Source organism: Talpa europaea (genome assembly GCF_964194135.1).
Source record: "Talpa europaea genome assembly, chromosome: 7".
In the NCBI taxonomy this organism is placed as follows: Eukaryota; Metazoa; Chordata; class Mammalia; order Eulipotyphla; family Talpidae; genus Talpa; species Talpa europaea.
In genome coordinates this window covers 108,999,143-109,013,201 of record NC_140074.1, presented here as the reverse complement: position 1 = coordinate 109,013,201, position 14,059 = coordinate 108,999,143, and the positions used below count along the sequence as shown (strand labels likewise).

At 40.5% G+C, this 14,059-nt stretch overlaps 1 protein-coding gene across 3 annotated transcripts in view; it reads left to right on the top strand.

Annotated features, from left to right (window-relative positions):
* Positions 1 to 636: 636 nt before the first annotated feature.
* Positions 637 to 14,059, top strand: part of CLTC (clathrin heavy chain) — a gene marked incomplete at both ends in the record, with an annotated part of 61,301 nt that continues 47,878 nt past the window's right edge. For all 3 annotated transcript variants that reach the window (XM_084238661.1, XM_084238659.1, XM_084238660.1), the window contains one exon: positions 637 to 678. In XM_084238661.1, the coding sequence (XP_084094787.1) occupies positions 637 to 678 (42 nt within the window). The remainder of the gene's footprint in view (positions 679 to 14,059) is intronic.

Sequence of the window (14,059 nt, the reverse complement as noted above, 5' to 3'; positions counted from 1 at the left end):
GAGACGCCGTAGTCCTTAGAACGCGCTCGGCATTCTGGCAGCAACCAGCCGGCCCTTCCCAGCCAGTATCACGTGCACCCGGAAGTATGTGGGTGGGACCTAGGCGCCCACGGAAATGACGTCGGTCGCCCTAGTCGCATGATGTGGCAAAATGCAAAAAAAAAAGGGGGGGGTGGGGGAGAGAAAAGCCGGAGGCTGGAGAAAGTGATGAGTCTAAAAAAGTAGTCCTTCGATTCCTCTATTTGCCCGCGGGTCGCAGCAGTAAGCGAGTCCCACAGCGCACTGCGCTTCGAATTCCTGCGCACCGCAGCGCCGCGGCGCTCCGTGGAGGGGTACATAAGGCGGAGGGCGTGAGGTGACTTGGGCGGAGTTCTGTCGCCGGGATCCCTCCGCAGGGTTCAGCCGTTTCCGGAGTCTGCGTTGCGCCCGGTTCCGCCATTGCGGCTCTCCCGGCCCCTGGAGCCTCCGCCCCCGACCCAAGCTCTTTCGTCTGCCTGCCAGTTTCCTGCGTCCCCCGAGATTATCCTGCTGAGCCCAGCCTTCCCCCCCTCCCCTTCTCCTCTCCTTTGGAGAGCCCGGGCAGCCACTGCCCCGCAGCCCAAGTGACAGGAGGAGCCCATACTCCCCGACAGCGCCATGGCCCAGATTCTGCCAATTCGCTTTCAGGAGCATCTCCAGGTGCGGCTGGGCCCCGGCTGGTGAGGGCTGTGGCGAGGGTGGTTTGAAGGGAAAAGCTAGAGTTCTGGGCCCAAGCAGAGAGAGTTGGGGGCTGGGGTCGGTGCTTGGAGTAGTTGGCGGGTGGGACCGATGTCTTGGGAAGCTGAAGGGTTAAATGATGTGGGGCTTGGATGGAAAGGACGAGAGCTGGGGGTCAGCGGGCAGCGAGGCCAGGCCTGGGTTTGAAGGCCTCTCTTCGCTTCCTGGATAGTCAGAATCGCGCACGCTAACTCCCCCACCCCTTCCCTGTTTTAATCAGCTCATTCATTGGGGGGCGGAGGGGGGAAATTCTCCCACGTTTCCTCTGAAGCAAGGTTTCTCACCCCCTAGGCTAGTACGGGGCTGTCACCTCTCCTCTTCCCATACCCCCAGTGTGTCTGTACCCAGGAGTTACAGGGCGGGTCGGGTGGGTTGAGGAGAAGCAACCTTTATTCTTCTTCCCTCTGCGGCTCTCGGCTGAGAAAGGCACCTTCCCTTGGGGGTGGGGGAACGGCGGTGACTTGTCTTTTGCTTTCCCCGAAGCAGTAGGAACAGAAGGTCACTGAAGGAACAGGAGGATAGAATGGGGGAGCGTATTTCTCAGGGCGGTGTCGGTCTCAGTGCGTGGGGTCAAGGTCCCTAGAAGTCGCCTTATTAACCCCCCCCCTTCTTTCTTGATTTCTCCTGGAATGGTATGGCTCTCATCTCCTCTGATTCTAGAAGATAATAAGAGTTATCCAGAGATTATCTTGGGGTCTGCTGGAGTCCAGCAGGTAGTTGTGGGCTTGACGTGATTACCTCCCTCAGGATTGCATGGAATTGAACAGAGCCCTGGGGATAGAGCACACCTGCTCTAAAATATGCGAGGTTATTCGGTCTATAAATGACTTCCTTATAGTAGATTCTGGAGTTCTTCTCTATGGTGCATGATCCTGTAGGCAACATACTGTCTTATCTGGCAACCTGCCCAACACTGGCCTAGGCAGGTGCTAAATGGAGGGCTTGGCTGAGCTAAGCCTTGTCTGAGCTTCTGATTTTCTTAGTTCACCAATCCAGGTTTTATTTCGGTTGACATCATTTGTTCATGTTTTTTTTTTTTTTTTCTTTCCCAAATATCGCTTTAAAGAGACCTGCCTCAGATCAACCTCCTGAAAGGCTAATTTCATAGTAGTAGAGATGCAGTGCTTTGACATGTCACAGTTAGTGACCTATTGGATCCTTTTCCATTGAAAGCTATTTTATTTACTTTCTCACATTGGTATATATAAAGGACTCTTGTTAATGAAAAAGTTTAATTTTTATGCTATCATAACATTTCTTATTTTGTACAGATACTATCACTTTTACTTGCATCAGCAAGAAATTCTTTAAGTCTTGAAATGTAATGAATAATAAATCTTTACTAAAAATGAGTTAATGCACTTTTTTGGTCATTCATGGTTTTCAGGTAAACTCCTCTGAAATGATGGATTATACCTTCTCAGTAAAAATGCTATTTTACAAAAGTTTAAAAAAAGTTAACTGATAGAATGGACAGAGTTATCTGCATAATCCAAGTTTTAATTGCTGTGGTTTCTTCTATTAAAGTGAAGTGTAAATGAATGTGAAGTATTAGGAAAATAATGTTCATGGGTGTGAGGGGAAAACATAGGCTCATTCTTACACTAAAGTGCATCTGAAATATCTTTCTACAGACAGGTATTTGTAAAATCATATTCAGGAGAGGCAGTTGTAGTTGCTGTTTACATGACAGGTATAGTCTGTCGGTATAACTTATTTCTTGATTAATGTTGGCTTGAGTTATTGCTTTTCATTTCTGTTAAAGAGGAGACAATTGTTAAATAATACCAAAGACTCATGTCCAACCTTGCTGGAAGACAGATTTAATACAGGTCTGATTTCTAAGTGGCTTGAAGTTTTTGCACATAATGTGAGTGAAGCCATTTTCTTCTCGAATAGTCTGAAAATTTGAATATAAAGCAAGTATGTGAGCTAGGTCTTTTTTTAAGTATTATGCCTTGTCTAAACTTAAACTTGGTATATTGTGATTGTATATTTCAGTTGATAAAGGGTAATTGGGCTGACAGCCTCAGTCACCAAACTTCCAGGATAATCCCCTGACTTCTCATTTTTATCACTTTTTGTTTTAAAAATTAATAAGGGTCATTTAATTGATATCTTGGGTTTTTGACCACAGAGCCTCTGCCAGTTTGCTAAGTAGTGGAAAACTTTTGGAAACACTTAGAGTAAAAACTGGGAACAAGAATTGAGGAACTTAATTGTAGAGTATGCTTATGAAAACTTTAAAAGGTAAACTGTAGATGAATTTTTGGCGGTACCATATAGCTATTTTTTTTAATACCATGTAACTGAAGGGTCTGTCATCAGGCTTGGAACTACACCAAATGAATATATTTTAAATTGTGAGGTATTTTTTAATTTTGTAGGATGGTTAGGGTGATAACACTCAGTAGATGAGTGTTATCTTTAAGACATTGCTGAAGTTGCAGGTTCTGAAAAAAATCCTAGGCTGCATACAAAATGTCTGCAATTCTCAATTCTTGGCACATTAATTATTTTTTTTAAACTTTATTTATTTATTTATTTTTTTTAAAATAGAGGCATGCTTTATTTATTTGTTTGCTGGTTTGTTTGTTTTGTTTATACATGCACTGGGTACAGTCAGAAGCGCGGGAGGGTGAGAGAATTCACCAGAGCCAGAGCGGGGAGCAGAGCAGGCAGAAGGACCGAAGTACACTGCTGAGGGGAGCAGCGGGCGGCAGGAGAGGTCTGCGCGCCATGTGGGACCCTCCTCCGGTGGCCGGGGAGCAGCCGGGGATCGAACCGGCGCCGCAGAGGCCGTGCGCAGTTTCGCAACCCAGCGCTCAACCGCTGCACCACCGGGGAGGCCCCACATTAATTATTTTTATTGATAGTTGATACATCCCACTGTATTCCCAGGTTCATTGGGTGTGCAATTAAAGTCTCCCCATCTTCTTCTTTCTCCTTTGATGCAAAAATGTAGGAATGTATGTAGGAATGTATTATGAGTTCTGTGGTAGTGGTTTTGATATAGTTGTTTTGGTTTTGAAGGACAAAGCAATGCTAATTATTACTAGGATATGCTGTCTGTTTGACTCTGAGGCTAGAAAGAGGCCTACTGCCTGGAATTATGCTGCAGTCTACCCTGGGAGTAGTTTACAAGCTTAAAATGTGTCATGTTTTTCAGGATTTTCCTAATGGTGAATTTACTCAGCATAAAGGGGTTTGCCTAATTCTAAGTGAATGTGTTTTCATGCCATTGAGGAAATAATTTAAGATTTGGAATGACATGACTGTGTATGTGTAGAGCCATAATTATTTTCATTGTAGTGTGCAGTGAAATACATGATTTTGGTAACCTTATAACTAAGATTATTTGAGTTATATTTAACAAGATTTTTTTTCTGTCACTAATATTGATGTGGTTTTCACTTTTTTGAGTTACTGTCCATTAGAGGAACTCAAGTTTTCACTTTTATTTCTTTATGATTTAAATAACCACATGAAGCTGTTGACTATGGTATTGGACAGCACAATTACAGGCCATAATGGTGGGCTTTGTAAGAGTGTAGATTTGTCTGACCATTCATATTTATATATTTACAATATTTTACTAACTAAAATCAAAACTTTATGTGAAAAATAAATTAGTTGAATACTGTCTGTTTGGGGAATTGGTGATGACGAACATTGACCAGTGACTGGGATGAAAAGCAGACATCTTGTGAGAGCCTATTATTCCCTATGAATGAGGCTGGGTTCTCCCACTTTTCACTTAATTCACTGAGAGCCTTCCTAAACAATGGAAAAAAGTTAGACTCAAAGTAGTTTCCACAAGAATAGTGTCAGAATGGTATTTAAACCAGGTCTTCTGATACAAATCTTTAAAAGAAAAGCATGATTGGCTTTAAGAGAAGTTGTACAGTATCTGGGTGTGCATTTTCTTCTATTGGACTTTGCCCAGCAGCTTTTCTACTGGTTTAAAATATAATTATTGATGTGTTACAGTAGACGGATCAAGGGACTTTCCAATGTAAACCCTGTATGTGAGATTACGTTTCCTTGTTGTCCTATTAAAACTTAAAAAAAAAAAAAAAGTGAAATTAGTTTTAATTCAGTGTACCCAAAATGTTATAATTTCAATATATAATAAATTTTGAAATTTACAGGTGAGATACTGTATTCCCTTTTGAGTACTAAATATTCAAAATCATGCTTGGGTATACTTAGAGTATATTTCAGTTCAAATTTTTTTATTGGAAATATTTATCTGTGTTTAGTGTTTATGAAATAAGTAATTAGAAAAGCAGATTTGCAGACCCACATTATATCTAATGTATGCAGGTTTTCCATAATTGAATTATCACTTGCCATTTAATTTTAATTAGTTTAAATTTTAAAATAAATTCAGTCATAATAACCACATTTCAAGTGCTCGGTATATGACATTGCCCCTGTATTGGACAATGCAGTTAAGATAACTGTCTTTGTGAACCTGAGATCATTAATGTGAAAGTACTTGGTATAAAAATGTAGTAAAATTGTTGGTTATGTAATTACTGTCTAGTACATTTTTTAATTAATTTTTTTAGACTTATTTATTTATGCATACAAGAACTGGGATGTAGGCCAGAGATGCAGGGTAAAGGGGTGAGAGGACTCACCAGAGACAGAGTGGGGAGAAAACTAGGCAGATCTATTGAAATAGGGGAGCAGCAGGTGAGACAGGGAGGTCTGTTGCACCATGTGGGTTAGCTTGCTGGCCAGGGATTGAGCTCATGCATATCTTAATAGTGCTGAGACTTAACTCCTTGCACCACTAGGGAAGCCCCTATCTAGTACATTTTATTCAGATATCAACAATGACACAGTGTTTTATTTGCATATGTAGATTTTTATGGTTTATAAATATTTGCTACTCAGCTATGATCTAGTAGTTAGTACATATTAGGAACTAGGGACAAAGTGCTAAACAGACCTGCAGTTTGCATTCATGCTTGCATTGATTACTTGGGAAAGATAATCCACAGATAATTGCAACCATGAGTGTTATTTAATTACCTGATTTAATATACATATTCATTAAAAATATTTTTATTTATTTATTTTTGCATAGAAGAACTGGTGCAGGGGTGGGGTGTAGGCCAGAGGTGTGGGGCGGGGGTGAGAGGTTGAGAGGATTCACCAGAGACAGTGGGGGGGAGCAGGACAGGCAGATTTATTGAAATACACTGCTAAGGGGATCAGTGGGTGAGGCAGGAGAGGTCTGCTGCACAATGTGGGTCAGCTCTCTGGTGGGGGATGGAACTTTGACCCTTAGGGTGATAGCACTGAGACTTAACCTCTAGGCTATCTGGGAGGCCCTACACAGACTCATTTAATACAAAATTGATCCTGCTCTGAAACTGTCCCAAAGAAATATTTACTAATCTTTGATTATATCCCTTAAACATTCATTGTGTGCCATTGGCACATTTTATTTATATTTTTTATTTTTTAAAGATTATTTATGCATACAAAAACTGGGGTACAGGCCCGAGGTATGGGGGGGTGAGAGGATTCACCAGAGACAGAATGAGGAACGGAACAGGCGGATTGACTGAAATACACTGCTGAGGGGAGCCGTGGGCAGGAGAGGTCTGTTTCACCATGTGGGTAGGTCCCTGGGCAGGGATGGAACTCAGTGCTGCAGTGGCTGCGGATATCTTCATAGGTTGCGTCTTAACCCCTTGTGCCACCAGGGAGGCCCCATTGGCACATTGTAAATGAATTTTCTCAGTCAGAGGTATTTCTTACTGATAAATTGCCCACATGGAATGTCAGTCAGGCCTTTGTAGATGTCTTTCTGTAAGATGGTGTTATTAAAGTGATCAAGGGAAATAAGTTCATGACTGATATTTTATTTAGTCCTTTATGTTAGAAAGAGGCTATTTCTCTAAATTCACTTAAATATATACTGTGCTAAAGCTAGTTCGTAAAGTAAACTTTTCTTGTAAACCATAGCAGATTATAGCTTTAGGTGTGTTTTTTTCCACCTTTTGTCTATGGCTAGTGCTCTTAACTCGAAGGAACGGATGGAAGCTTGGATCTGAATGTATTATGCAAAAACCATCTGTCAAACTTGGATTTTTGTGTCTCTTTTGTGTTATGAAGGACAGTTTAAGATATTTTGTCCTGATTTGGGGGTATAACTTCATTAAATCTTTTTTTTTTTTTTTTAAAGATTTATTTATTTATTTATACAAGCACTGGGTACAGTCAGAAGTGCGGGGGGTGAGAGAATTCACCAGAGCCAGAGCAGGGAGCAGAACAGGCAGAAGGACCAAAGTACACTGCTGAGGGGAGCAGCGGGCGGCAGGAGAGGTCTGCGCGCCATGTGGGACCCTCGTCCAGTGGCCTGGGAACGAACCGGCGCTGCAGAGGCTGCAGGCAGCTTCGCAAGCCAGTGCTCAACCGCTGCGCCACCAGGGGAGGACCCAACTTCATTAAATCTTAATTGACATGAAGTGTTCAAGACCATAACAAATTGACAGTTATAGCTACATGAGCAACTGTTGTTTACCATGAATTGTGATGAATATTTTATGTTCTCAATTTTATTAATTAGCAATAGAATCATTTCAGGTAGTGGGGTTAGCCTTATGTACGGATTGGAAAACTGAAGTTCATAGTAGTTAAGTTGTAGAGTCTCACAGCAAGTGGGTTTTGAGATTTTAATACTTTGTATATTGCTTCATTTGGTGAACAATCTGTATAATTTGAACTGCAAAGTATACCATAGTTTGTATATACTCTGTTCTTTGCACACATTCTCACTTTTTTTTAAGTGCAGTAGCTTTTATGTTATGAAATACGAGGTGCCAATGAACCAACATAAGATTTCCTATAACTTAAACAATTATTTAGGTAATATGCTTTTAAAAAACGTTTATCCAAGTTCCACTTGGGAAAATTGTGCAGAATAATTGGGACCAGGATAATTTGTTACCAGGATAATTTATATTCCTTTTCTAAGTTTTTTTTTTTAAGATTTATTTATTTTTATATAAGAACTGGGGTGCAGGTCAGAGGCGTGGGAGGGTGAGAGAATTCACCAGAGACAGAGCGGGGAGCAGAACAGGCAGATGGACCGAAGGCACTGCTGAGGGGAGCAGTGGGCACAGGAGAGGTCTGCTGCGCCATGTGGGAATCTCCCTGGCTGGCCAGGAATTGATCCAGCACTGCAGAGGCTGCAGACAGCTTCACAGCGCTGTGCTCCACCCACTGCACCACCAGGGAGGCCCCTTTTTCTAAGTTTGAACTTCTCAAACTTTTGTTTCCTTAGTGACAAGGATGTGTGCCAGTCTGAACCACTTGTGAAAGCAATAAACTTCTGCTTTCTTTTTTATATCCATGGGTTTGTTTGTTTTGTTTTGCTAATTTAAAACTTGAATAGAACTCAAGAACTGCAGTTGTGCTTTAAGTCTAGGAACTGGCAGTAGAACATGCTTCCTCAGTTTGAATAGCATAACCATAGAAGATTAAAACTTTGTAGGGCTGAGCTTTAAAGGCAGAACTACCAGTAAAATTGCTTCCTATTCTGAATCATTGAATTATTTTATTGATAAATAAGGACTTTATTAAAAGATTTTTATTTATGCATACAAGAACTGGGATGTAGGCCAGAGGTGCAGGGTGGGTGAGAGGATTCACCAGAGACAGAGTGGGGAGCAGAACAGGAGGATGTCCTGAAATACACTGCTGAGGGAAGCAGCAGGCCAGATAGGAGAGGTCTGCTGCACCATTTGTAGGTTAGCTCCCTAGCTGGGGATTGAACTCAAGCTGCAGTGGCTGGCTAGATATAGCTTGATAGGCTGAGACTCTTAACTTTGTACCACCACGGAGGCCCAATAAGGACTTTTAAAATTCTGAAGTAAAGCAGTTGTTAAGCTTATTTCTGAAGGAACTGCTGAGTGTTGTTGAAAATGTCAGATTTAATTGACCTCTGTTTGATTTCAGGTTTTTAGTTTATCTCAACTTCTTCATATAGTAAATTATTCTTTCTAGCAATTGTAAAATTCAACCTCTTAGTGTGTATTTGCATTTATATCATAATATTTAGCATATGTAGGCATTCAAATATTAGTTCTTTGCCTCTGCTGGAGGGGAGTCTCCCTTTATCCAGTTGAGCTTAATATATAGTCCATACTATATATTAGGAAAAAACTGCCACCTGCCCAGTTAGTGAAGCCAAGATATTGGAATTACACCACACTCTTTGCTCTTTATCATTTGCTACATCCAGTACATTTCTGTTGTGGGGAAGAGAATTAATGCTCCCGGTGATGTATATCCAGTGTTCTGGGGATATGCAGTTTGTGATGACCCTCATCTGTTAAAAATGGAAATCATAGTCGATGAAAAATGGGAATTGGGTTGAACAGAGTCATTAAAACACCACCTAGATGCATAGCCTAAAAGCCAAAGACGGCCTCCCTGGTGGTGCAAGGGGTTAAGACGCAACCTATGAAGCTATCCGCAGCCACTGCAGATAAGTTCGATCCCTGGCCAGGGGCCAACCCACATGGCCCAGCAGACCTCTCCTGACTCACCCACTGCCCCCCTCAGCATTGTATTTCTGTCGATCTGCCTGTTCTGTTCCCCACTCTGTCTCTGGTGAATCCTCTCACCCCCCCCCCCCACGGGCCCGTACCCCAGTTCTTGTATGCATAAATAAATAAAATTTTTTTTTTTTTTTTTTAAGCCAAAGACTGTCCATATACGCTAAGCTTGGCAAACATCTGACTTTGGGTAGATTTCATTATTTGAAGATGAATGTGGAAAAAAAAAACCTATAAGGAGAAAACGGTTTACAAAATGTATCTACTTCTGAATATTTCTGTATGTGTCTCTATTGAGCTACGTAAATCCAAGGTGGTTTTTTTTAATTATAAAATATCCCACAGAGAGTTTCCATACATTAAAAGACTTACCCTCTTTAAATATTATTGTGTCTTCTTGCAGTTGCAGTAAGTCAGTAATAACATCAGTAATAGGTCTTGGAATAAGGTCAGTAATAACATCAGTAATAGGTCTTTTTAACATCAGTAATAGGTCTTGGAAACTATGACTTTAAGCAAAATGATATATAATGAAACCACCTCCCCTAATAACTTCATTTTTTAAAAAATTGATTGGAATTATTTTTTCTCATCAATGTTAAAATGTAATGAAACTTTTTCAAGTACCTAATGTACTTCTATTTTGAATACTAAAACTCTGTTTAGTAAAGGCTACCATGGAATTGAAATCACCAGAATTGGTAAGAGGCAAATTTAACATATTAGCAACATCAACTCTTATTCTTGTGCAAATGGAAATTTGAGGCATATAATTAAAAGAATGATTGTATCATAATGGATTTTTTAAGAGTACTGTGATTGACTGGAGATGACTTTCCGGTGCTAATAAAGATACTGATATGAAGATATGCATATGATACGCATATGAAGAGTTTAAAATGGCATCTAAAATATGATGAATGGAAAAACATTTCCGAGTTACTAATGTCATAATTTTATTATTATTTAAAGATTATTTAGGCATACAAGAACTGGGGTACAGGCCAGAGATGCAGGGGAGTGAGAGGATTCCCCAGAGACAGAGTGGGGCACAGGCAGACTGACTGAAATACACTGCTGAGGGGAGCAGCAGGCGAGACAGGAGAGGTCTGCTTCGCCTTATGGGTTTCCCCCTGGCCGGCTGGGGATCTAACTCGAGCTGCAGAGGCTATGGATTGCTTCATAGTGCGGTGCTTAACCCCTTGTGCCACCAGGGAGGCCTTATTATTTTTTTAAAGATTTATTTATTACGCACACAAGAGTTGGGGTACAGGCCAGAGGTGCGGGGGTGATGATTCACCAGAGACAGAGTGGGGAGCAGAACAGGCAGACTGACTGAAACACACTGCTGAGGGGAGCAGTGGGCAAGACAGGAGAGGTCTATTTTGCCATGTGCCTTGCTCCATGGCTGACTGGGGATGGAACTTGTGCTGCAGAGGCTGCAGATTGCTCACAGTGCTGTGCTTAACCCCTTGTGCCACCAGGGGGGCACAATGTCATAATTTTAAATGTCTCCATAAGTTAAGCCAAATGACTATTTGAATTACATATTAAGCATATCTAATCCCTAAAAGTTCATATTTTAACAGGCCCAAAAGGCCTTTTTAAAATTGAGATAGAATTCATGTAACTTAGGGCCTTCCTGGTGGCGCAGTGGGTTGAGCGCTGTGCTGCAAAGCTGTCTGCCCCCTCTGCAGTGCTGGTTTGTTTCCCAGCCGGCCAGGGAGAAACCCACATGGTGTGGCAGACCTCTCCTGCGTTGCCCGCTGCTCCCCTCAGAAGTGTCTTCGGTCCATCTGCCTGTTCTGCTCCCCGCTCTGTCTCTGGTGAATTCTCTCACCCTCTCACGCTTCTGACCTGTTCCCCGGTTCTTGTATAAATAAATAAATCTTTAAAAAAAAAAAAAAGAATTCATGTACCTTAAAACAAACCTCTCAAAGTGACAATTTAGTGGTATTTAGTGTGTTCACAATGCTGTGCAATCATCACCCGTGTCCCTTCCAAAACATTTTCATCACCTCAAAGGGAGATTCCATACTTCCCCCTTCCCCGGGCAACCACTAATGTGCTTTTTTTTTTTTTTTTGTCCCTATAGATTTACCTATTCTGGATGTTTCACAGAAGTAGAGTCATTGAGGATAGGAGTTTTTGAGTCTAACTTCTTTCACTAAGCATAATATTTGAGATTCACTTACATGATATATATTGGTATTTCATTCCTTTGTCGCTGAATAATACTCTATTAAATGGATAGTGACACATTTTATCTTCCCTTTTATCAGTTGATGGAATTTGGGTTGTTTCCATTTTTGGGCTGTTGTGAATAGTACTGCTATGAACATTTCATGTCTGTGTTTTTGTTTGAATACCAGTTTTAAGTTTTTTAGATACCTGCTGGGAGTGGAATTGGTATATCATAGGGAGAATTTTAACTTTTTGAGAAATTGCCTGTTTTCCACAGCAACTACACCATTTCACATGTAGCAGTTTTACATTCCCTCTTTCAGTATTCTCTCCAACACATATAAAAAACATTATTTAGTGAATGGGGAAAACATTTTTGTTGAATTAGGAAAATGAGTACCCTATTTTAGGCATATATGGTATTTTTAGTTCTGTGTGTTCTCTCTTAAGCTTTGTAGCCCTGCCCTCCTTTATTTTTTTGGAAAAATTTATTTATGCATGCAAGAGCTGGGGTGCAGGCCAGAGGTGCGGGGTGGGGGTGAGAAGATTCACCATAGAGAATGGGGAGCAGAACAGGCAGATTTACTGAAATACACTGCTGGGTGTTAGTAATTTCATTCACTCAAGTGAACTGAAACTTGTGACATTTTGATTTATAAGGAAATGTACCAGAGTCAGCTAGAAAATAGTTATGATCTCGTAACTTGTAGCATGTGGGTGCTGATCATACTACAAATGATTGACCCACCTAGAAAAATGAGTGATGCAATATAATACACAATTTCCTAACAGGTCTGTCATGTAGGAGACAAACATATGAATATGTACAAAAGTGATGGAGTTGAGTTGAATTACTAGGCTCCCACTTAAAAACATATTTTCTGAAGTCATTCGAAATTTGTGCCAGACTTACTATAGCTTTAAATAGTAAGAACACCGACCAGGTATTTTAAGTCAGCACAAAAGTACTTATTATAATCTTACTTACAAAGAAAATCTGTTTTTTGGTTCTCTGAAAGGTATGTCTGGATAAGTTCTGTCATTCCCCTCTAACACACCTATAATCTCAGTCATAGCTTTGGTAGCGTTTTTTGTTTTATTTTTATTTTTTTTTTGTCAAATGAATGACATTTATACTGGAAAGAACATAACCTTGGAGAGCCATACCTATCTGCAAGATTTGGAATGTAAAAACTTCTCTGTATTCTGGGGCTTCTGTGGTAGCTCAGGGGTTAAAGTCTCAGCACTATCAAGCTATCGCCCCCCAGCCAGGGAGCTGACCCACATATGGTGCAGCAAACAGCTCCTGTCTGGCCTGCTGCTCCCCTCAGCAGTGTATTTCAGTAGATCTTCCTGTTCTGCTCCTCACTCTGTCTCTGGTGAGTCCTCTCACCCACCCCACACCTCTGGCCTACACCCCAGGTCTTGTATGCATAAATACATAAAAATAAATCTTTAAAAAAACTATATTCTTATGCAGGTTGTCAAAGTTGATGTATAATATTTCATCTAATTAGGTTGTTATTTAAGAATGAGTCAGATGTAGAGTTTTAATTTTTTTCCAGTCAGCAGTTAGCTACCATTAGGGAAAATTCTCTTTGAGTTTCCTAGTAGCTTATCAAAGCTAATAGTCATCGTTCCTGCCTCTAATTGTGGTTCCTTGCTGAATGTGTTATCATTTGGAGTGAGTGACCAGAGTTAAAAAAATTTTAAGAGACAGCGATTGCCTCTAAGACTTAACATGGAGAAGAAACAAATATCTGTGTTAAGTGTGGGCAGCAAGGGTTAAAGGCATTTTTATTTGATGCTTGAAATGTGCAGAGTATACAGAAAACAATGGCTGGTATCCTGTTGATGGACAAACTAAAGGAATGTTGCATTCTCAGCATTTTTCTTCATTTCCTGTAGAAGACAGCAACTGCCAGTTTTTTACATTCTGCTAATTTCCTGGAAGGACTCAATGAAATGACTTCAGTAAGCATTGTTTTTTACAGTGATTGATACTAGTGAAGGTAGAGGGTGTTTGGAACTTTAATAGAAAATTAACTGAGTGAAATACTTGGGGTAGGAAGGTAACCAAATCTTCAGGCTCATACTTGGTGAAGTGTCATAATAACATCCAACTATCTCTCTAATATTGTTGATTTCTAAACTCTGCAGTGGTAACAGGCTATTAAATCTTTATCAATATACAAGTTTCATTTCCAGAAAAAGTAAATATTTCAAAATAGTATTATACCTAGAACACTTACAGAATAGCCTCATCTAAATGCAATAGCTTGTATTATACTTCCTTTACATTCTAGCTATTCCAATGAAACAAGGAAGGATCTGGAAAGTGTAAAGTCAGGCACTAATTGTGAAACATAAGTACTTTGTAATGCTGTCATAAACACAAGTTTTAATGTATTTAAATTTCTGCTGATACAGCTGATAAATGAGTTCTGAATTTACTAGTTGTTCATTAGAAAGGAAACTCTGGGTGTGCTTATAAAGGACTTTGATTCTAGTGAGTATTCCTAGATGATCAAATGTGA